Source organism: Pteropus vampyrus, unplaced genomic scaffold (genome assembly GCF_000151845.1).
Source record: "Pteropus vampyrus isolate Shadow unplaced genomic scaffold, Pvam_2.0 Scaffold49, whole genome shotgun sequence".
Taxonomy (NCBI): domain Eukaryota; kingdom Metazoa; phylum Chordata; class Mammalia; order Chiroptera; family Pteropodidae; genus Pteropus; species Pteropus vampyrus.
The window spans coordinates 365,991-388,068 of record NW_011888830.1 but is presented as its reverse complement, the minus strand read 5'-3'; the positions used below and the strand labels follow the sequence as shown (position 1 = coordinate 388,068).

Sequence of the window (22,078 nt, the reverse complement as noted above, 5' to 3'; positions counted from 1 at the left end):
GGGCGGTAATGTCACACGGTGGGACTTTGCCTAGGAAAGCGCTGGACGTGGAAAGCAGATTTCATTCGTCTGACACCCTCTCAATGCAAAATGGCAGTGAGCTGGGAGCACACTGGGGCATCTTTAACGGCAGGCCAGGAAGTGTCCCTTCGCCTCCGTCCGGAAGCATGGCCTTGCTGCCTTCCCCTGCCACCTCCCACAGCCTCCCACCCCGGTCACCAGAGAAACAGCTCCTCAGATTCTAGGGCAAGTCCAACATAGGCCCAAAAAAGAGACTGTTCTCCTACTTACACTGGTAACGCAGGATCTGTAAGTAAGTTCTAGAAACATCTTCTTCTTTATGAGTATGTAGAGCATTAGAGCCCATGGCCTCCTATTCAGTGGTGTCTTAGTTCTTGGAACAGAGAATATGTCACCTTCGCAGGTCTGTGTTCCTCTGGTAAACCTCCTGCATCTAGCATGTTGCTGCCTTCGTTTCTTGGGAAGAATGTATATGACAGGAACCTCCAATCATTGTTATTTGAAGTAGGGATGAAGTAGTGAGATTCCTTCAACTAAAATAAAAGTGAGATAGTGAAGTCCCATAAAGGAGTTTAGGGAACAGAACTTTGCTGGAAGTCACCTACAATCCCACCAGCCTTTTCTCTAGTGAAAGGCCTCCCAGGAGCCCTCAGACCGCCTGTCCTCCTGTTAAGGGAATGGAAAGAAGGGAAACCCTTCACTCTGCTTTCAGGGAGCGAAAAGGCAGCTCAGTTAGCTCCTCAAAGGTGAGACTGTGTCTGCCTCATGGATTAGCATGGTCTGCTTTGTGTTTGTTATATCCTCAACCAAATAACACTTTTTATACCAAAAGCCGTGTCGTAAGCCAGACTCAATCATCCATGTGTGCGTGTACACTTTAATCAAACAACCATTTATTTTGAGTTCTTCCATATTTCAGGCACTGTGCTAGGAGCTGGGGAAGAAAACAAATAGAAAACGACACTCAGTGTTCAGTTTCTGATTGATCTAATTGCTTTAGCAAGAGTTGTAAAGACCAAACATACATTCTTCAACCAACAAACAAATACTGAGCACCCCTATATGTCAGGCTCTGTTCTAAGCATTCATTCTGCATGCAGCAGCAGATAAAAACGCTCAAACACCCCTGCCTTTGTGGACCTTAGCTTCTACAGGGGGAGACCCACAAAGAGCAAGTCAAGGAGCGAGGGTGCCAGAGAGTGGTGAGTGGTTTTCAGACAAGCAAGGCAGGGCAAGGAGGTGAGAGACGAAGGTAAGGCTGCAGTTCTGCTCGAGTTGTTCAGGAAAAGCCTCACTGAGAACAAAGACCCAACGGTGGGTGGGAACATGAGCCTTGCAGACCAAACATCAAACACAGGAAGTCATCTACATCTCCAGTAACACTGTCCCTCATAAAATGCCTCCCAGAACCCTCGGATTGTCTGTTCCAAGGTTAAGGGGATGGAAAGAAAGTAAATTCAGGAAAAGGAAGTACAACACTCTTCTGTTTCTCTAACTTCCCTAACTGAAGTTTTCTATTCATTTTTTGGCCATAGCCTTGGAAAAATCAGTAAGGAAGATAACTTTTTGCATAATCAAAGCGAGTGGTGACTGCAATATATAGTTGGTTGGGGGAGAAACCTCATTTTGAATTTTCAACTATGTCAAGAAAGTAAAAGCAGGTACTTTGAATTATCAGAGAATGGGTCTCCTTTTGTCGCCTCTCAAGACTTGGAGGCGGAAAAGCTGACCTCTGTAGGGGGCCGGCCCCTGAACACAGTAACCCCACATTGCTTGAGCTGCTGCTGGTGGAACCCTGGTCTCACTTCCCTGTAAAGGTTACAAAAATACATATGTTTTTTTTTCCCTCGTTGCATCCATTTTTAGTTGAAGAATTTTAACCGTTTGGGGTTTGTTACTTCACACTTGAGAAACCTACAAACTACAGGAAATGAAAATGTGACTGAATGCAGATGAGGCAGACAGCCAACTCTGAGTGTGCTGGGCTCCACTCAGCACTAGGTGACATTTAGCAAGCAGAGGATGTGCTGATGAAAAGCTTTCACTGTAATAAAATGGCTTCAACTTTTAGGATTCTCCCCTCTTTTGATCAAAGTGCTGTACTTTGGGGTCCTGACAGCACAGGGTGAGTGCAGCCCAAAAGCTAATAAGTATTACACAAAGTCTTCTTGAATTTTAAACACATTTAAAGATATTTCAGCATTCAAAACTACTTGGCCTGCTTCTAAATCAATGCATAGCAACAGAAATGGCAAGACTGAGCCAACATTTTAAAAACACATTTTACTTTTTTTTAAACAGAGCCACCAGAAAGGATGCAATTCATTTTTTAAAAGAATTCTCTCCAGAAAACATAGCTGACCCATTCATCAGTTCCTTGCCCACAAGGGAATGAATGAATAAATTAAACTAAGATGTGCCACCTCTGAAAGATTGCTCATCTCTTTCTCTCTAGAAAACTGGTACTATATCTTTTTTTTTTTTTTTTTGGCTTCAAATAAGATTAGTATGGGCAAGATCTGTGGTTTCTTTATGTCAGCTATAAGCCTGAGTCTCTGTACTAAAAAAGTAATGTTCAACTTTAATCTTATTCAATAGTGATGCCTCTTCCAGGCTGTTGTATGTATGTGTGATACTCGGCTTGTTCGAAGGGCCTTTCAGTGGAATAGAAAGAGATTAAGTGAGGTCTCATCATAAAACTTCTCTAAAAAAGAACGTCACAGTAACCATATAAGGCTCTGGGAAGGGAACAGATTCTGTGGGAAGGCGAAAAGGAAAGAATGACTACCCACGGAAAGAAAGACCTGAGAGGGGGTGGGCCTCACAACTTCAACAGAGCAGTTGCTGAAAAATGAGGCAGAAACCCGGTGAGAACATGTGAACTGATTCCTTCCCCTGTCCTCGGCTAGGCCCAAAGATTGGCTTATCCTCAGAGGGTTATGTTGTCAAGCTTCAAATTGTACCTTCTTGCAGACATACAGTTATCTCTGTTTGGAATTATAACCTCTTCACGTAACTATTAGTAAAGCATCTCTGTTTTTTATTTCTTTATTATACGAACAGCATCACGAGCACATCAAAGGAACACTGAAGTATGGACATCTTTCCTCCGTGATACTTCCACTTCCATCGCCGTTTCTCATGGGCCTATAACCTCGTTCTTCCTTTACCTGTGCATAGCCCAGGTTCAGTTTTGTATCTTTTTCTTTATTTTCACATTGGATGTTATATCAAAAGGGTGCACTGCATCTTTAAAACGGCACCTTTCAATAAAGGATCCAACATCACTTGTAAATGGACACAGCTTCTAAGGAACACATAGTCTGGTGGAGTCTTCTCTGACTGTCCCCATGATTCCGGGCCTTCTTGTGCTTGGGTCAAGAAAGTGGCTAACCATGCATTGTGACTACGGCTAGAAATGTCCCCTCTTCTTTACCGGTTTGCTGATGTTTCAAATCTCTTTAAGAGCCACCAAATGTTTTTCATTCCACAGATAGATCTGCAGCTTAAAATGCCAATAGGCTGAAGAAGAGGTAACACAGGATATGATATGTACCAAGGTATATGTGCCTGACTGCATGTCCTTCTGATGGCAGAGAAACTGGAGGCCAATGTGCTCCTCCCCACTGAGGAGGAGCTAGGCGTGGAGGGGACAGGCAGGAGGCAAAGGTACACTGTCCATCTGAGGAACCTGCCCCTCGCTGGTCTTGCTGAAATGGAGCACCAGCCGACAGCCACCCCACACTGTATCACATTAAAAAGGACTTATAAGTGGGCTACCCTATCCCCTCAGCTAATATATCCATGAAGTCAAGAGGAAATGTCACCTGATTCTGAGTAGGCATTAGGCTTCTGTCTATCACAGGCAGGCCACTTACTAAAAACCAAAACAAAACAAAACAACAACAAAAATCCTAGAAAAAAACTCAAATGTACAGAGACGCTGAACCATTAGAGAGCAAAGCATAGGTAATGACAGTAGTAAAGTTTAAACACATTCCTAATCAACCTGTCATTATCCCTTGTGTGGGTGGGTCCTGCAAGTGTAAATTACAGACCTCAGATAAAGTGACTGATGCCTAAGGATTAGGTCATCAGCCAAAAAATGGGCCGGACTCCAAAGAGATATCACTTTGGATTCAACTTACAGTATTTCACTTTCACTTTATAAACACCCTGGCTAATGTGTCTTTCTTCACAAATGGATTCCATGTCCATCCTTCAGGACCCAGCTCATATGCCACGATCTCTTAAATAACTTCCTGGACCACCCAAATTGAATCTCTCACCTCTTTAGCACTCCCATTCCTCCCTCCTCCTGTCTCTGTTTTAGGCCATACCATATCCTATCTTTAGTCTCAGCTTTTTGTGTCCATGTTTCACAGATTCTATTTTACTACAAGCTCTGTGAAGGCAAGACTCCCACCGCACTCCGCCTTGACTATAACGTCTACGTTACTTGTTTAAAGGCTATAATTTCTCTATAATTTGTATTTTCTTATCATTTGTATAATGGCAATGTTTGTCATTTTCCCACAAGCTCCACGAAACATGGAGTCATGTCTGTTTTTATTTACCATTCTACATGAAACATAATTCCTAGCACAGCAACTAGCACGTATTAGACATTCAGTGAACATGTTGTAAGTTAATGTATTATATGTTCATACTTTTCAAAGAATCTAGTACACAACTTATGCAGAACAGGATTTCGAAGAATGGTTAATAAATACAGTAGATCTGAATTGAATGGACTAAAACTAGAGACACGAGTATACTAAAATCACAATGTAGAAACGTACATTTGGAGTGCATCCTGAGTAAAGAAGAGGGACTCTACAGCGCACCCTAAAGTCAGTAGACCCAAGCATTTTTTTAGAAATAATGAGAAACTCTCCATTTTCTGCTTTAAATTCTACTTAGGGAATAGGGTTGTTAGGTGTTTTCGAAGAAAACAAGGAAATAAGCCATTTATTCACAATTCAAAATCTAAAACCACATAACACAATCACAAGGAAATTGGAAGTACAGATTTCTAACTAAACCGTGTTCCTCCTTTTCTGTGGCATTATGTTCCATTGGGATCTCTGACTCTAAATGTCTTGGCTGAGGGGCGTCTTTATCACTATACCAGATTTCTAATAACATGTTCCAAGGGCCAGACGCTCTAGGAACCTTAGCAGACTGTTTGAAAATGGAGTGTCTGATTTCTCATCCCAGGGTGTCATGGTAGAGTTCACTAAGTCAACTCATGTTTTAGAAAAGCCTTGGGGAGTCATGGTGCCTTTACGACATGTGACCTAATCGAGGCTTTCGATGTGAACGAATATACTCAAAATATAGGAGATACTATGCCAAGAGAGCGAATAATATCATCTATAACCACAACGGGGAAACCCAAAGTCACTTGGTTGGCCAAATTTGCATTGAGCCAGCAATGGCCATCCTACCAGCCTTCTCTAGCTGTGGAACTGAAAATCAACAGTAAGTGTGCAAAAGTGGCACTTGGGACAATTTTCAGGGCATGATATGCAAGTTCCAACCCTGCCTCTGATGCCTACTTTCAAACTCCAAAATGCATCACAAGAATCACAACCGCAGGAGACTTCTCGCAGCCTGCTTCCGCCACACAGATTTAGCGGGCCCTTCGTGGGTGCTCTAGCCGTGCTCTGACTGCACCCATCTTTTCACATGATTTCTCATGTTCTAGCCCTGTCTGTTTCTCAGACGTAATATGTTTTCTTGAGGGCAAGCATCATGTCTTATTCGCTTTTATATCCCAGAAATCCAAAATAGGCATGGAGTCGGCTCACATCAAGCCCACCCCACTCTCATCTCCATTGCAGAGAGAAAGAGAATGTCTTGCATACAGTGGACACAAGGGACTCAGTAAGAGCTTACTGAATGACTACTGTGTGCTAGGTACTGTCCAAGGTGCTAAGAAGACGGGCAAGGTCCCCTTACTTTCTAGGGGACAATCGGTAAATAAACCAATCAATAGAAAGATTATTTTGGTTCATAGTAAGTGTTACAAAAAATAGAAATAAAAACGGGCAATGGAATGAAGAGTGATTTGGAGGAATGATAAGGTGGCCTGTGGGCCTAGACATTTCAGCTGAGGACTGATTGATGAGATGATGCTGGCCACGCAAGGATCTGCAAGGGGAGAGTGTCCTACAAAGGGGCACTAAACCAGAGCGATGTTTGTTGAAGGTGGAGGCAGACACGGGAGGGGTGCAGAGGGAGATGGAGGAGCTGGTTAATTGCTAATTCTCTTCCATCTATATCAGAGCAGAGTACAACCTTTCCCATCTCACTTTGCATATTCTTTTTGTTACCCTTTCTATTTTCTTAGTTCTGCTCCCTGATTTCCATTAAATCACAAGACTATGAGCCTCCACCAGCAACAGACACGTCTGGAACTCTCTTCCAACCTCTAATCATATGAAGCACTATGCGAAAAGCCATGGGAAAATAGAAGCCGAGAGTATTAAGGTTTAGCTTTCGTTCTTATTAGGTCAATTCAAGTAATATTTATTTTTATGACCTTTATATCTCATTTTCATTACTGATCATACTGATCATACAGAAGCAAAGTTATAAACCCACTCATCATTAGTTTCTTTCTTTATTATCTCATAGGAAGTCCTGTTATGGAGTAAAGAGCTAAACAAAGCTGCATATTTAACTATACACAAATAAAAAAAAAAAAAAACCAGCATATGTATCTAAATAACATTTTGAAGGTAATCATAAGTACTTCAGTGAATAACTATGCTTCTTATTTTAGTATTACAGAATTTGAAATTTCGTCATCGTTATCATCATCTACTTCAAGTATTGATTCATCAAGAATTGTAATCAATAAAAGAAGAGAAAAGGCCATCTTCTGCATCATGACCAGATTGTCCAGATGTCATGCTGGGAATAATACGTTATAAGTGACATTTCTAGTCATCTTTCCGATCATTTGGAGCATCGGACTTTCCGCTGCTGTCTGCAAAGGATGCTGTGAGCCCTGCTGTCAGCAACGGCAGCTCAGGAAAGGAGGCATCACACGGAATGTACCCTACCTGACGTCGTCCTCTGTTCCAACTGGAGGCATCTAGGTTCTTCTTGGGATTCATCTTCTTCCTGAGTTCCAGCCCCACGAACCAAAGGAAAAAAAAAAAAAAGAAGGGAGAAAGTCAAAATAAGGCATTCATTCACAGCAACGCTTTTTTTGCAAACCTACTAAGTAATATGAGATCGAGATCTGAAAAAAATAGATCAAGCCCTCTTAAAAATTTCGGCTTTCAACAAGTAAAAAATGAACAATGGATGTTGAATAGAATAGCTATGCGGGCGCTGGGTTGCAAACTGCAGGGTGCCATATACACATGGTGGTGTCTATAAAGGCTGCCCCTGGAGGAATACAATCCATGGGCCCTCTGTGACTAGTATGTTTGGGGGTGTCAGTTACTTAGACATAGTGGTGGTGGGTTTCTCAGTAAGATAGAAATTCTGCCAGGATGATGCAAAAAGAGAATTATGTTTTTGCTTTTCGTAATTCAAAGAGCTGATTTCATGTTCTCTTGAAAACTCTATCACAGTTCACAGTTAATTTTATCTCTGGATGGACACATTCTTTTCTGGATTCTGGAATGATATTCTTTAATGACAACTGTCGCTGCTGTAGCACTGATAAAAGCAGACCCAGCTAGGAGTGAGAAGAACGTGTACAAGGTGCTTATCTAATTTCGTCTGCAAGATGAATTTATGCTGATTCCTTTATTTATTTTTTTCCTTCACTGAACAATACTGGTTGAATACCGGGACCTTAACCTTAACGTCTAGACAGGATCCCTTATAGCATTCTTTGAATTATATTGAGGGCAACTGCCTACTCAGCTTCCTTCCTAGGCAGGCAAACTTCTTTGCATACTTTGTTCTTCCTAAGAATTTAGCCTCATAGAGAAGATAGTCTAGACCATAATAAATCATATGGATATGTGCTCCATAAATGATACCTGAAGCTACTCCGTAAACAGAGTGGAAGAATGAAACTCAAAAACTGGGATTACTCACCACAAGAGCACTCCCCAGTTTGTCCTAAGTTTGCAGTTTCTAGGTAACATCTCATCTCTGGTGATGAAAATCCACCAGTCTCTCAAGCTTGGTTAGAAAGATTTTTTAAAATGTCCTTTTCAATTCATAAAGATTAGTTTCATTAAATCATTATCAGTATCAACTTATCAGAGAATTGATTTCACCTGTTCTGTGGGAACAAAAGTTTTCCCAGAGAGCAAAAGTCATCTTCAAATGTTCGTCATCAGGTACTAGTTCTAAAAATTTGTCCTGCTTTTGAAACCCATAAAATTGCATTGCCATGGGCAATTTGAGTAAACGCGCCTTCAATCCAATTATCTCAAATTTATGTTATAAGAAATTTTAATAAAGATTGCTTTCAAAATTACATTTCTGGAGAGGATGTAAATTAATAGTATACCAAAGGACATGTAAATGATAGAAAAGCTCCATCACACAGCAACTAAATGCAGCAAATAATTTCTCATGCCATGAGGCCCAACAAGACATTATATAATAAAAACATGAGAAGCTATTTTATAATAGAGCCACAAGGAAAGTCTCTCAAGATGCCAAAACAACCCAAATAAAGTTGTTTCATAGATGAAAGGATTCTCCTTTGAGCCAATAAAACTGTTTACTTTTTTATTGCTCTAAATTCCAGAATGGTGAAATAACTTAGCCCTTTAGCTTTCCTCCAAACATATTTATTACTTTTTTTTAAATCGCCCCTCCTCCAATTTTCTCATTAACTAGTAAAAACTGCAAAGCCCTAGAATGATCTGCAGATGGAAGGATATTTGGAATACTTTAGGCTGGAGAGCTCTCAGCACAGAATAAACAAGCATCTGTCTTCGATAGCATAAACTCGGTTCTATTTAGAGAAAAAAGGCTGAGCTCCTTAGATTCTTATGTTTCTTCTCCTCAGTGGAAGTCTGTGACTTGCTGAATTTGTTCTTACTGGCCTTTTCCCAATGGAGCTAAAATAAAATGACAACAGTCCAACTGTAGTAGACATCTGTTGATTTTACTGCCTGGCATTCACTCACTCTGTCTAGTAAGTGTGTCCTAATTTCCTCTTTAAAGTCATCCTTTCCCACTCTTAATGAATTGTAATTCCTATAAAACCAACTGCATGCCCTGCATAGGACCCTAGGCCCCTACTCCAAGGGTGGTCATGTGACCCAGGGCTAGACCATTAATCCAGTGCATTCCCAGTGATTGGTATAGTGTGGTCATGTGACCCAGAGTGATGCAATTTTTCCTGAGCTTGGTTCAAAGTGGTCATGTGATCCAGGGCCTATCAGTCCACTGCATTTCCCTGCAATTAGTTTAGAGTGATCATATGACCCAGCCAGGGCTAATGAGAAATTTTTCTCTGGACTATGATTTCTATTCTTACCCATTGATCCTGGAGCCTGACACAACTGTGAGGGATGGAGCTACTGCTATCACATGCAGCTGCGACAGAGGCCCCATAAAAGAAGGCAGAGCCAAGAGATGGACTGATAGCAAGTCCTCATATTATCACTTGAACCAAATCCAGCCATGCCTGAGGCGAGCTCAACCATGGACTTTTCAGCAATTACATTCCTTTTTATTTTTTTAAAAGCTACATTGATTTTTTAAAATCAAAACCATTTCTATGTATCAAGTTGTCTGTCGCTTGTAACAGAATGAGTCCCAGTTGATACCTTGGCTCTGGGAAGCCGGGAGTGGGGTGTGTTGATTATTGACTTCTGTACCTCACATGCTATGATGTACTGCACAATATAATTAAGTGGAATGTGACAGGGACGATGCACTGAGGTGCTATTAAAATGTGGCAAACAATTGGGCTTTTCATCTGTTTCCTCTGAGGACTAATCCCAAGGTGTTTTGTATACTTTACAAGAGAAGATAGGGAAGGGAGAAAATAAAGTTTATTGCACCCCCAGGTCCTAGACAAGGAGGTGTGGCACGCCTCACAGGGCCACACGAGAAAGGCACGGGGTGGTCAGGAACGGAAGCCGGGAGCACCAAGGCTACTGCTGGGGTTTCAGAGGGTAAGGCAAGGCAGGGAAATCCCGTCAGGTAATTGTAGTGCAGGGGAGCCCAAGAAGATGGAAGGTGTCACTCCTGTCTTAGCCACTTCATCCCCTCACTCTGGCCAACACTGAGTCCATGGAGAATATATTCATCATGAGCAAAAACCACAATTCACTAAGCTACCCAACATCAGGGAGACTGGGGCTGACCAGAGGCTCATTTCATTCATTGTTTGCCTGGTGCCCCAGAGGGCTAACTGCTTTTCTTTATCTCTGCCTATAGGAAACCTAAGTAACTACGGCAACAGAAGAGATGCATGAGATCACGTGCTTGTAAGGCTGCAGTTCTCGACCTTGGATGTGCATCCAAATCACCTGGAAGACGGCAGAAATACAGAGGACTCAGCTCTGTCGCACGTGGACGAGCCTGGGCCTCGGGATTCCTCATTGGCTCTCCCAGTGTTGCCGATACACACCCAGGTTTGAGAATCACTGTTGACCAGGATGGAAATTGGGTCTGGTCCCCAGACAATATCATCAGGGCTTCTCTTTTTCTCATTGCCTCCATTCACCCATTTCTGTCTGTGTGTCACTTCTCAGGCTCTTCCTTCATTACATGGTCAGGGCCACTAGAAGCTCTGACCACATCCTTCCAGTTCATTCAGACTCCAGAGAAGTGTCTCTGGACCCCAGTACACAGAACAGCTCCTTTCAAGGCAGGACAAGAAACTTCTCAGTCCCTGCATTTATACCCAGAAGTCTAGGGGTGGACTCTGAATGGTCCATCCTGGGTGAAGTACTTACTCCTAGTCACAGGCACATGCCTACCAGGAAACAGGGACTGGGATTTTCCAGACCTACATCATCACCCATCTCAAGAGCTACTGGAGGGAGGAGTGCTGCGATTGGAAGCCTCACCGGAACCTCGGGAGATAGGGAGGGAATACCGGGTCCCGAGCGGGGGAGGGAGGGATGCTGGCCACAGTGCTGTTCAAAATATATATTCCCAAAGCCACAGGACTAAAAATGCCTACTGCTTATTTAGTGCCGAGTATGTGCCAGGACCTTCATATATGTTACATGTAATGTGGGATGATATTCAAAATATTTAACAGGATGGATGGTGCAGGCCACCAGCTAATCAGAATAGGGAGGGTCCTGAAGGTCCCTTTAGTTCCTGGACCATGCAGTTCAAGGATCTGGGGAGAGAGGTAATGTGAGAAATGGACGCCACTCAAAGGCTTGGAAGCAGTTACTTACCAGTTGATAGAAAGGTGTTTTAATATTTTAACAGCCATTACATTCTTATTTACACATACCTGCTGAATATTTTCAACCCGAGTGTCATTTTAACAACCACACTTGTAAAGTATAGGTACCTCCTGGAGGTATCCTGGAATATGCTAGAGGTATGCAAAGCCTCTCTGGAACATGAATTTCACTCGAAGATATGAGAGGAAAGATGCGATTTGTATATTAAAACAAATTTGAGTACATTGAGGAAAGGTATACAGAACTGACCTAAATGTTTAGGATGACTATGGAATGGCAAGGAAGTTTGGACATGGAGTCCTGGACAGGGAGTACTCCTGTGGAAAAGACTGAAAAAGCTTTTGAGATTTGTGTCCCCATTATACAGAGGGGGCCCTGAAGGGGTGAGGATTTTGTCTAAGCATGCATGCCTTTAAGTGGGGCAAGAGTCACAGCATCTGCCTGGGTCAGAGCGCCTGCCCTCACAGCCAACCATGCTGCCTTCCTTCGTGTTTGCTCCTTGCCGGTGTTATTTATAGAAAATATAATCTCAAGTGGAAAGAACAGCTAGCTATTAAATAGCTATATTTAGTGGAAGGACTAACTGAAGAAGACTCTGGGTAAAGAAGAACATAGACTGTACGGTTTCACGGAGGAATGAGTGATCGCCCCTCAGAATTAGGAAAGGCCATTTCAAAGGCAGACCATTGTGTGTTTCGACATTTAGAGAGCCCTGGGCCAAAAAAAAAAAAAAACCCACAGAGCAAAACAACATTTCTCACATGGTGGAAATTGCAGAACCAAGAGCATAGGAAAGTTTGACACAATCTTTACGGCTATAATTCGACATGCTGGTCCTAAGTTTAGAGTTACAAAATGACTGCAAAAATATGTGGATTGAAATAAACTCTCCAACTTCTGGGGAATAGAAAGGGTCAGACTGGTTGCCTATGATGGCTATGGTCTGAACGTGTGTCCCTCCAAAATTCTCATGTTGAAAAAATACTAATATCCAAGGTGATAGAATTAGGAGGTGGGGCTTTCGGAAGTGATTAGGTCATGAGGGCAGAGCCCTCGTGAATGGGGTTCGTGCCCTTGTAAGAGAGGCCCCAGAGAGGCCCCCTGCCCCTTCCACCGGGAGGACATAGCAAGAAGATGGCTGTCTATGAAGCAAGAAGTGGGTTCCCAACAGACACCAAATCTGCCAGCGCCTTGATCTTGGACTTCCTAACCTCTAGACTGTGAGAAATAAATGACGTTTGCTTAACCCACCCAGGCTATGATAGTTAGAGCAGCCAGAACGACCAGTGAGAGAGAATCATGGCTCCTTGGCTGCCAATGACTTTTAATCCACAGGTACTCTATGAAAACTGTGAAATGAAAATAACTCGTTTTAAAGAAAAAATTTTCTCCTCCAATTTTTCTTTTTTTTTTTTTTTTCATAAAACTGAAGCTTCAGGAAGCTATGCATGCATATCACGTGCCTTCAAGCACTGCAGGGCAGACGGCCAAATATCCCTGGAAAACAGTGCAAGTTTGAGAAAGAATGTGCTAAAAGGATTTCATACACATTGTGAATGAGAGCTTTTGTTGGAAATTTGGACACCAGTTTTCATTGTCTTCATATTAGTTCACGAAGTAGTAATACCTCATCTCTATTTAGTACCTCAATTTGAAAAGTGCTGTCCTTCGATAACTCTGTATGGTGGCCAGAACAGGTGTCCTTCTACCTTAGAAAATGCAGTTTTCCTCCACTCACACTTGCAACACTTCTGACACCAGACCTGTGGGGTTTTCTCCCACACAGAACAATTCCACACCACCAGTCAAGTCTCCACGACTCAATTCAATTCTGACACTAACCTGAGTCAGTCATGGTCCCGTGAGTTAAGGGCCCAGTTCCACGAGACTGTCCCCACCTCAGATGCCAGTCACAAGCAGCAGGTCCCCAGGATAGCTATAACTTCTATCCAATGTGGCTACATACTGGAGGTTCCCACGATCCCGTCCTTCATTTTGATGATTTGCTAGAGTGTCTCCCAGAACCCAGGAACTAGCTACTATTAGCTACTATTGCTAATTTATTACAAAGGATATTTTTAAAGATACATGAACAGCCAGATGAAGAGGTAAATGAGTTGAGGTCTGGAAGGGTCCCGAGCACAGGAGCTTCTGTCTCCCTGAATCTGGGGTGTGGAGACGTATTCACCAACCCAGAAGCTTTCCAAAACCCATCTTTTTAGGACTTTATGTTGGCTTCCTCACCTGGGCATGAGCAATTATTAACTCCATTCCCAGCTCCTCTTCCTTCTCTGGAGAATGGGGAGGAGGGTCTTAAATGTCCAAGCTTCTAATGGTGATTTGGTCTTTCTGGTGACCAGCCCCCATCCAGAAGCCCACTCAGCATCGCCTCATCAGAATAAAAGGCACTCCTAGCAATCAGGAAATTCCAAGACATTTAGGAGCCCTGTGTCAGACGCTCCTATCACTTAGGAAATTACAAATGTTTAAGAGCTCTGTGTCAAGAACTGGGGCCGAAGACCAAATGTTAGAATGAAGATTCTCCTAGCACCCTTGTTTACAAAGGAGCTTTGTGCCAGGAACCAGGGACAGAGACTAACATAATATAAATGTTTCTTATTTCATACTCTCATTTACCACATGAGCAAATTGAAGACTTATAGTCACACGACTATAAAGGCAAGGCCAGATCCTTGCCTCAGTAGCCATTAAAGGAGCACCTTCCAATTCGCTCCGACCATCCCTCAGAGTTCAGGTAGAGGGACCAGATAGTACGGGTCTCTAGTTAGGGATCGAAAGCAGAGAAAGAGGAGAGGTGCTGTCAGAGACCCAAATCTGAGGTCTAGTTTCCATATCCTGACCAGCCTCACTTTAGAACTTACTCTAAGCCATGACATTTATGGAAGCTGGAATTATGCCTATGAGGAGGTTACACCCCTAGACAGTGACACCCAACAACTCTTTTGTTTTCCTGTAGAACTTTCCAGAAAAAAGTGGAAATTTAAAGGTGGAATTTTTTTTTTTTTAATTTTTTTTTTTAGATAAACCTAAATGTTTCTAGGAAGTTAGAAGCTACAGTCAGGAAATTTAGATTCGAGCTCCAAAATTCAACCTCTTTTTCTGAAGCTTAAATTGACATAAAGTACTATTTATTAACTGCCCAAATGAGCTTAAAATATTTTCTGGATCCATCCTGGGGGGGAAAAAAATGCTAAACTGGGGTTGCTCACTGCCAGCTAAAGAATGGGAGAAGGAGGGAAGGAGGGAGGGAGCCAGTGACCTCTTGTCCTGCCCTCTCCCAGGCTCCACCAATATGCAGAGTCCTGACCAAGCATACCTCTTAAAGCAACTTTTAAAGCAACATTATTTTTAAATATAATTGTACCAGTTCTTTTAAGTACAGTAGTGTCATGCAACTCATGGCTTTGCAGAAATTTCCCTCACTGAAGACCTAAGCTTGAGAAAACCTGGGAAGCCTCCTAGAATGGATTCAGGACTTCCCTGGGTTAATATATTGCTCTCACCTTTCAGGTTGTGTTACCAATAAAAGAATTAAAAATAATGTCCTTCCACTAATCCTTATTAATATCGTTTTAGAAAGGCAATGCTGTCAGAGGGAAAAGGAGAGCCAGAAGAGCCATCTTCCAGTCCCATATAACAATGGGAACCTGACCAAGTTCATACCACCTGTGCTTCATTTTCTCATTAACAAAATGGAGATTAACAAAAAGTCGTGGCCGTGCTTCTAGAGCAAGAAGGGAGAGAGCAGGAAAAGCACGCCATGCTCTTTAGAGTAACAGAAGCTTCAACATTCTTGTTATTTGGAAAGAGATCATCATTAGAGGTCAGTATTTTTATCATTTTGCTTCAACGGAACCCATACAATACAAAATCAACACAATGAAGAGAATTCTGTCACCCCGCACGCAGTGATCACTCAGCAAATGTTTATGGTTTGTGGGCCAACCATAGTTTCCAGTCCACTCGGAGTGCCAGAGGAGAAACAGGTGTGTGTGCTGGTGGGCGGGGAGGCAGGTCTTAATGAAAGGTGCTGCCAAGGGTGATTTCCTTCCATTTCCATTCCCATTCTGCCTATAAATGCTTCTTGCCCAATATTTCTCCTGGATATAGCCTGACAGAACCACTTATTCCTAGACTACACATACATACACGTGCATATACACAAACACACATATGTACACCTACAGAAACACATGCACACAAACATACACATAGACAAACACACAGACAACAAACTTTTATACACATATACACACATGCACAAACACACATACTCAAATGCACACGCACAAAAACACACATAAACAAAAAGTACACACACATAGATAAACATATGTGTACGTGAACACACACATGTGCATGTACACACATACAAATACACACAGCCTACCAAAAGTAAACTAAACGACGACAAAGGAAAAGTCTGGTGAAGGGATTTTCAGTTGCTCAGCTTCTCCAGGCCCATCAGCGCTTCTGCCCTTCCTATCAGGATACGTGCTGCTTGTTTGAGCATCTCTTTGTCAGAGCTTCCAGAAAGAGAAGGGCAGTTACTGCAAGTTTGAGTGTCAACTTAAGCAATGCCCAAAGTTCCTTTACAAGGAATTAATAAACAGAGTTGCCTTTTTCCAGACATCACTCTCTGGTTTGAGCACCCTCCACCCACCTTCCTGCTGGTCCTCTGCGGCCCACGGCTGCCGCCAACACGCTCCAGATGTTCAGATTCCCCAGGACTCTCCCACCTCTCTCGGTGGGTCTGCTCTGGTCTACTCTCAGGGAGAAGACAGGTGCTTTCTGGGGAAGCGGTCAAATCTGGGCTTTCATCTAGAAAACCAAGTCAAACGGCAGCTCTGCTTCCTTTATTCATTGTCATTCAACAAGCAGTGACGTCCACCGTTGAGAATGTCCCTTGTGGTTCCTCTCCACCCCACCCACACTTTTGCGAACAGTCACTTTATTAAGCTCTCCTTAAATTATTCTAATTTGAGGGCCACCTGTTTCCTGTTGGGACCTTGAGTGACAGAGCAAACAGCAGATATATCAGGGAGAGCAGGATGCAAAAATTATATAAATATATATGTGTGTTTGTGTGTGTGTGTATACATATACATATATTCCAGTGGTGGTGGTCATGATTCATCCATTTATTTATTCCACAGACATTCATGAGGGCCAGCTATGTAAAAAGCACCATGGGTAAAGGAACCACACTTCCTGGATTTTATGAGACAGTGTCAGCTATAACATACTTTGTAATGGTCAGACTATTTTAATTTGGGGTTCATAAAATATGATTTCAATAACTATGGGCAATGAGAAAATGAGTAAGATGCAATCTGTACTCTGAGTTTATACTCTTGTCTAGTTTAGTCCTTTAAGTCTCTAAAAGAAAAATTCAAGTGGAGACTGTCTGAGGCATGATCAAGTACCAGCTCTGCATTCTGCAGGTTATGCTCTGAGCAAAGCTCTCTCGCCCACCTGATGAGTGGTGAGTCTGCGGCTTTGGGGTTAAAGGCATCGGCCGTGATGACAAAGACTCACAATGGGCCAGGCAGCGAGCTGAAAGCTTTACGTACAATATTTAATTTATTCTTCATGAAAACTCCTATAAAATAGGCCTGGTTTTCATTTTACGGAAAAGAGAGACTTAAAATGTTAAGCACCTAGTTGCAGTAGCATCTACTAACTCAAGTCTATATCCAATTCACACCCAAGCCTATCTCTAAGGCCCACTGCTCTTACCTACTCTGCTTCAGCGTCTCTTCCAGGAATAGATAATTCACAGCCAGATCAGAGGGTATTTGGTGAATGAGACAATTACAGGTTTGCAGGCAAAGGGCTGTCCTGCAATTTTGGCTTACCCTTTGTTATTATATCCACACAAGGAGGAATCCGCTGGGGAACCAACCTCACAGGAGTCTCCTTTTGATCCTGTGTGGTAGAATCAGGCATCAGGTAACAATTAGCTCAGATTAGATTAGAAAGATGAGAAAGAAGAATTAGAAAGAAAGGTAAGGGGTTAGCCGCACAAGATGGACCCCAGGGCACACCAAAGATTCGTTTTTGCGGAGGCCTTGGCTCCCTTTGAACCATCTAATACTTATTGCTTTGGGGAAGTAGTGGAGATTGGTGTGTTAGTGGGTGGGGTGGTGAGGGACTTACTTGAACCTTAAAACTGAGATGCGCCACACTGGGGCAGGGGGTGGGTGGGCAGCTTCACCAGGCACTTCCTTTGGGTACAAGGGGAGCCAGCCTAATCACACAGGTGGATTTTATGAGCGGTAAGCAATACAAATGTTTGTAAATTTAAAGCACTCCATAAATTTTGAAGAATTCAAGTTTAAGACCTGTTGATGCCCTCATAAAAACCTACTTAACTTTCCCCCTACACCTGAAGTACCCATATATCATGGTTTATGCCTGATGTCCCAGATGATCATTAATGGTGTCCCCTTTCACTCTCAGACGTGTCAATTTAGATAAATTTTCACCCTACCTTTGCTGTATGTAACTGATCAATAAAAGAAGGTGAGGCAGTGGGTCCCTGAGCTTCAAATACTCCGAATTTGGTTTCAGAATGAGCGTTGGCTTGTTGCATGGGCCTAGGTGATTCAAATAACCTCTCTGATCCTTTATGTGCCAAGGGAGAATAAAATATGTGGCCCGTGACTTTTACGAGCATAGCAAACAGAATTAGTTTCTAGAGTTATAGATCTTAGAACTAGACATAACCCAGAGAGGTCATTTAGCACATGGGGCTATGAAGAGCCATACAGAAGTCACGATGATGCAGTCAGCCTTCTCCACGGCCCTCTGCTGTCTGGAAGTCTAACAACTCAACCCAGCCATGGGTGACTTAAGCCTTTTATCAAGTGGAATCCCAGCTACCAATCAGTCTGTGTCTGTCTGCCTGTGTTTACCATAACAAAATGTCCAGTAGTCCCTAGCCTTGTTAACGAATCTCAGAGAGGTATCCAACCTGGATTCAGCAGCTGGCTCTGAATGTAGGTTGCACTTGCCAACTCATCAGTATACTTCATAGACAACAGTGGGATGGGGGGACCCAACCCCAAGGGCCCGCTGGCTGTGAGCAAGAGCATCGTGGCTGGTCCCAGTGATTTGTTCCTTTAGTGTCTCTGAAGACTGTCACGGTCTGCTCCTCTCTGTTCTGTTTACTTTTGCTCCCAGTCAACTGTGTCCACAACCTCCACTCTTCAACCAGGCCTAACAATTTTATTTAGATGATGGCTGATAAATTGACAGTCTAGAGAGAGAAATAGGAGGGGAGGTGCGGGGAGGGAAAATAAAAAAGATATTCAGCCCTAAGACTGAAATGAGAGCCAATCCTGTTCTTGGGCCTCTAGATGAAGCTGGGGATGGAAAGCATATCACATCTTAGTCCCTTAAAAAAGGAGCTAGAAAAGGCTGCCTTGGTCCCTGTGCTCCTTCATTTTTTCGTGGTTAACTCTCCTCTCCTCCCCACTGTAGACCCCCAATCCTGCATTCTCCAAACCCAACTGAGTCACAGAAATGGCAGTGGGCCATTCCCCCAGATTTCCATGGAACCTGGAATCATTTCCAGAGCAAGTACCGTGAGGTTTTGAAATAATGCAGGGCTTCATGTTCGTGGAATTGGAAGGTGTGCTATGCCTGCCCGGGAATTAATCAGAGGCCAAATATGCATTCAGGAACCAATAATTTATAAAGTACTATGTTCAAGAATGTTTTCAGGTTTTCTCTCTCTCTCTCTTTCTCTCTCTCAGTAGTTTTAGAGTAACTGGGAAGAAGCAAATGAAAAAAAGCCACTTTACGATGCCTTCACTTCTAGGAAAAATATAAGGGTGCCCTTGAAAGCTATTTTATCGCTCTGCAAAATAGGTTGCCTGTGGGCTTCAGGGTAAGCAGCGGCTGTCTCCCCTTGTACACAGAGCGTGTAACATCAGTTTTGATGTACCCTTACCTAGACTGTTTCTACAATTTTGCACCTTCATTGCTGTGGGGCCACTTGCCACACACTGGCCCAAACCTAATTCAACTTTTGATCTTGAAACACAAATACCAAGGTTAAAAATATGTCCATAGTAATTTTTAAATGCATGAAAACAAATCATTCATGCAGTCGTATTCCTAAACCAAGTTAAGTCATGGTGGATTTGCTTGGAGAGAAGCAAAAAATCTACTGTGGGCAGTTCCCTATGTCTTTTGGATTTAGTGATGGAAGACCCCATTGAGTTATTTGAGTAAAAGCAGAAAGAAGTGACACTGAGTGTGGGAAGAGCTAACACAAAACCCAGAGGGTTATTAGAATGCCTGTGCCTTGGAGATTTTGGGAAATTATTTGCAAATTTTTCAATTTAATTCACCGAATTTTTACTGCTTACAGCTATATGTGTATCGCACTTTATAATATAAAAAGATGTTTTATATATGTTATCTCACATGAGCTATGTAGCAGCTCTTTGAGAAAAGTACTATCATACTCACTTTATACTTGGGCGTGCTAGGGCTCAAAAAGGTTATGTGATTTGATCAAAATCATATGGCTAATACTCAGCTCCAGATCTGTCTGATTTTCAGCCTGGGGTTCATTTCACCATATTCCTGTCGACTTGTTTATGCTTGTTTACTGTATACAAACTAGTGTCCCAGCTTTCAGGGAACTACAAATTAGAAAGCACTGCCCTGCCCTCTTTGGGACTAAGACAGAAACATAAATTACCTGTAATACACAGTAGATATGATCATTGAAAAAGTGGCAGGAGCGCATGCTGTGAAGGTTCTGAGAAGGACAGAACCACGTCTCTTTGGGGAACTAGTAAAATCTGGATGACAGAAATAGGTGTAAGTTGGAGCATGGAAACTGGGCATAACTGTAAGCAGGTAGAGATAGGAGGTAGGATACGATGCTGACTATGGGGACAATAGAAGGCAAGTATGGTGTGTGATGAGAATAATAAGACAGGTTCTGGCCATTCAAGGGCATTTGTAGGGAAGGGAAAATAGGCTGGGCACACAGTACAGTGTTTGAGTGCCACAGTTAAGGCTTTTTACTCAATTTGCAAGGCTGTTGGAAGCCTGCAGTGGAGCATAAAGATTGCCCATTTGGAAGATTAGTCTGGAAACAGTATGCAGACTGGATTGGCGTGTGGACAGCCTTTGAGTGCGGAGGACACTGAAGAGTCCTTTAAAAAAAAAAAGCTGTAATAATAATTGTGATGCAGAGGGAGTAGCTGACAAAATGAGGTCAAGCAAAATCCAGGAGAAAATCAACAGAGTCGAGAAATAATCCCCGGTGAAGAGACTATTCTTTGAAGGTGAGCTATTTCTTTGGGCAATTTATGAAGCTGGAGGGAAACCCTGTCACAATAAACTCCTAGCATCCGCTAGGGTACCTTGGGGGATGAAAGAGCAAGCACCTGGCTTCCCGGCGGCTTGTAACTTTCAGAACTCAAGAAAAATGGAGTGGATGGCTTACTTCCATATGGAAGCCTTGAGGGCATTTCAGTGTTTGCAGAGAATTTAATGTAGAGAGAGTAATTAGTGCCGACATCAGACACCATCCAATCAAAAGATGAATGTTCTGATTCTGAATGACAATAAAAATGGGGCTGGGGGCGGAGGTGGAAGCTAAGAAACCCAGCCTGGGTTTATCTCTGTATCATGAGCGGGACCCATGTTGCATAATTTGCTACAGTTCCCAGGGCATGCATTTTCTGCCACATGACTCTCATTCCCAGAAGACTAACCTCCACTTTCCACTGGCAGCTCTGACAGCCGAAGTTCTTTGAAATCTCATCAGCTCTGAACGAACTACAGGCCCAGCTGGTCACTTGGATGCCTGCTACAAGCAGGAGGAAAAAATGGCACTGGGGAATGGGCGCCAAAATGTAACCAGGTAAACTTCACCTGGCTTACAGGAATCACCAGGGCAGCGACTATCCTGCGCGGCGCGCACAGGCGCGCACGCGCACGTCCAGACGCACGCACACGCTCGCTGTCACGCACGCGCACGCACCCACGTCCCGCCTCGCTCCGGACATGGCCCCTCGTGTGCTCTACCAGCCAGCGCTCCAAGAGGACACTAGTCAAGAACCAGATGTCCAGGCATGTTTTCCTTCAAAAATCCCTCTGTAGTGCCGGTTCTTATGGAAGGAAGCATTGGGTTCATCCGATTTTAAGCCACTTCTCTGAAAACATTCTTTAATGTCCTAATTTAACCTCCTGTTCCCCTACATTGTGCTAATGTCGTTTAATTCTCTATAACAAACTTTGGGGTTTTGTTTTTGTTTTTGTTTTTGCCGTTTGAAACGGTAACAACAGCCCCAAACCTGTTTTCCTGTCTCTCACAGAATCATCGAATGTGGGAACAGAAACGAATGCAAAGGCCATCCAGGATGTCCATTGCCTCGTGTTACACAGCGAAGGGAGACCAGACAGAAGGCATGGCTGGCCCCAGGCAAGGATTTTTTTTTTTTTTTCCCCTAACAAAAAGGGCGAGGGAAGAGGGAATTGTGTGGTGTCGTAGTGGTGACCTTCTGCAACACTAGCCCATTACAAACTTGTCCCTCTGATGGTCTTTTCTCCTTTTTAAAAATTTATTTTTAAAATTAAATATATTAGGATAACATTGGTTAGTGACATTATATAATTTTCAAGATTAGAATTTGGTATCT

At 42.9% G+C, this 22,078-nt stretch overlaps 1 protein-coding gene across 1 annotated transcript in view; it reads right to left on the bottom strand.

Moving 5' to 3' along the window:
* The window catches only part of FAM107B (family with sequence similarity 107 member B), a 201,323-nt gene that overhangs the window by 123,623 nt on the left and 55,622 nt on the right, over positions 1 to 22,078 (bottom strand). Inside the window, exon 2 of the mRNA XM_011359599.1 lies at positions 7,095 to 7,155. Coding sequence (XP_011357901.1) covers positions 7,095 to 7,155 — 61 coding nt within the window. The remainder of the gene's footprint in view (positions 1 to 7,094; positions 7,156 to 22,078) is intronic.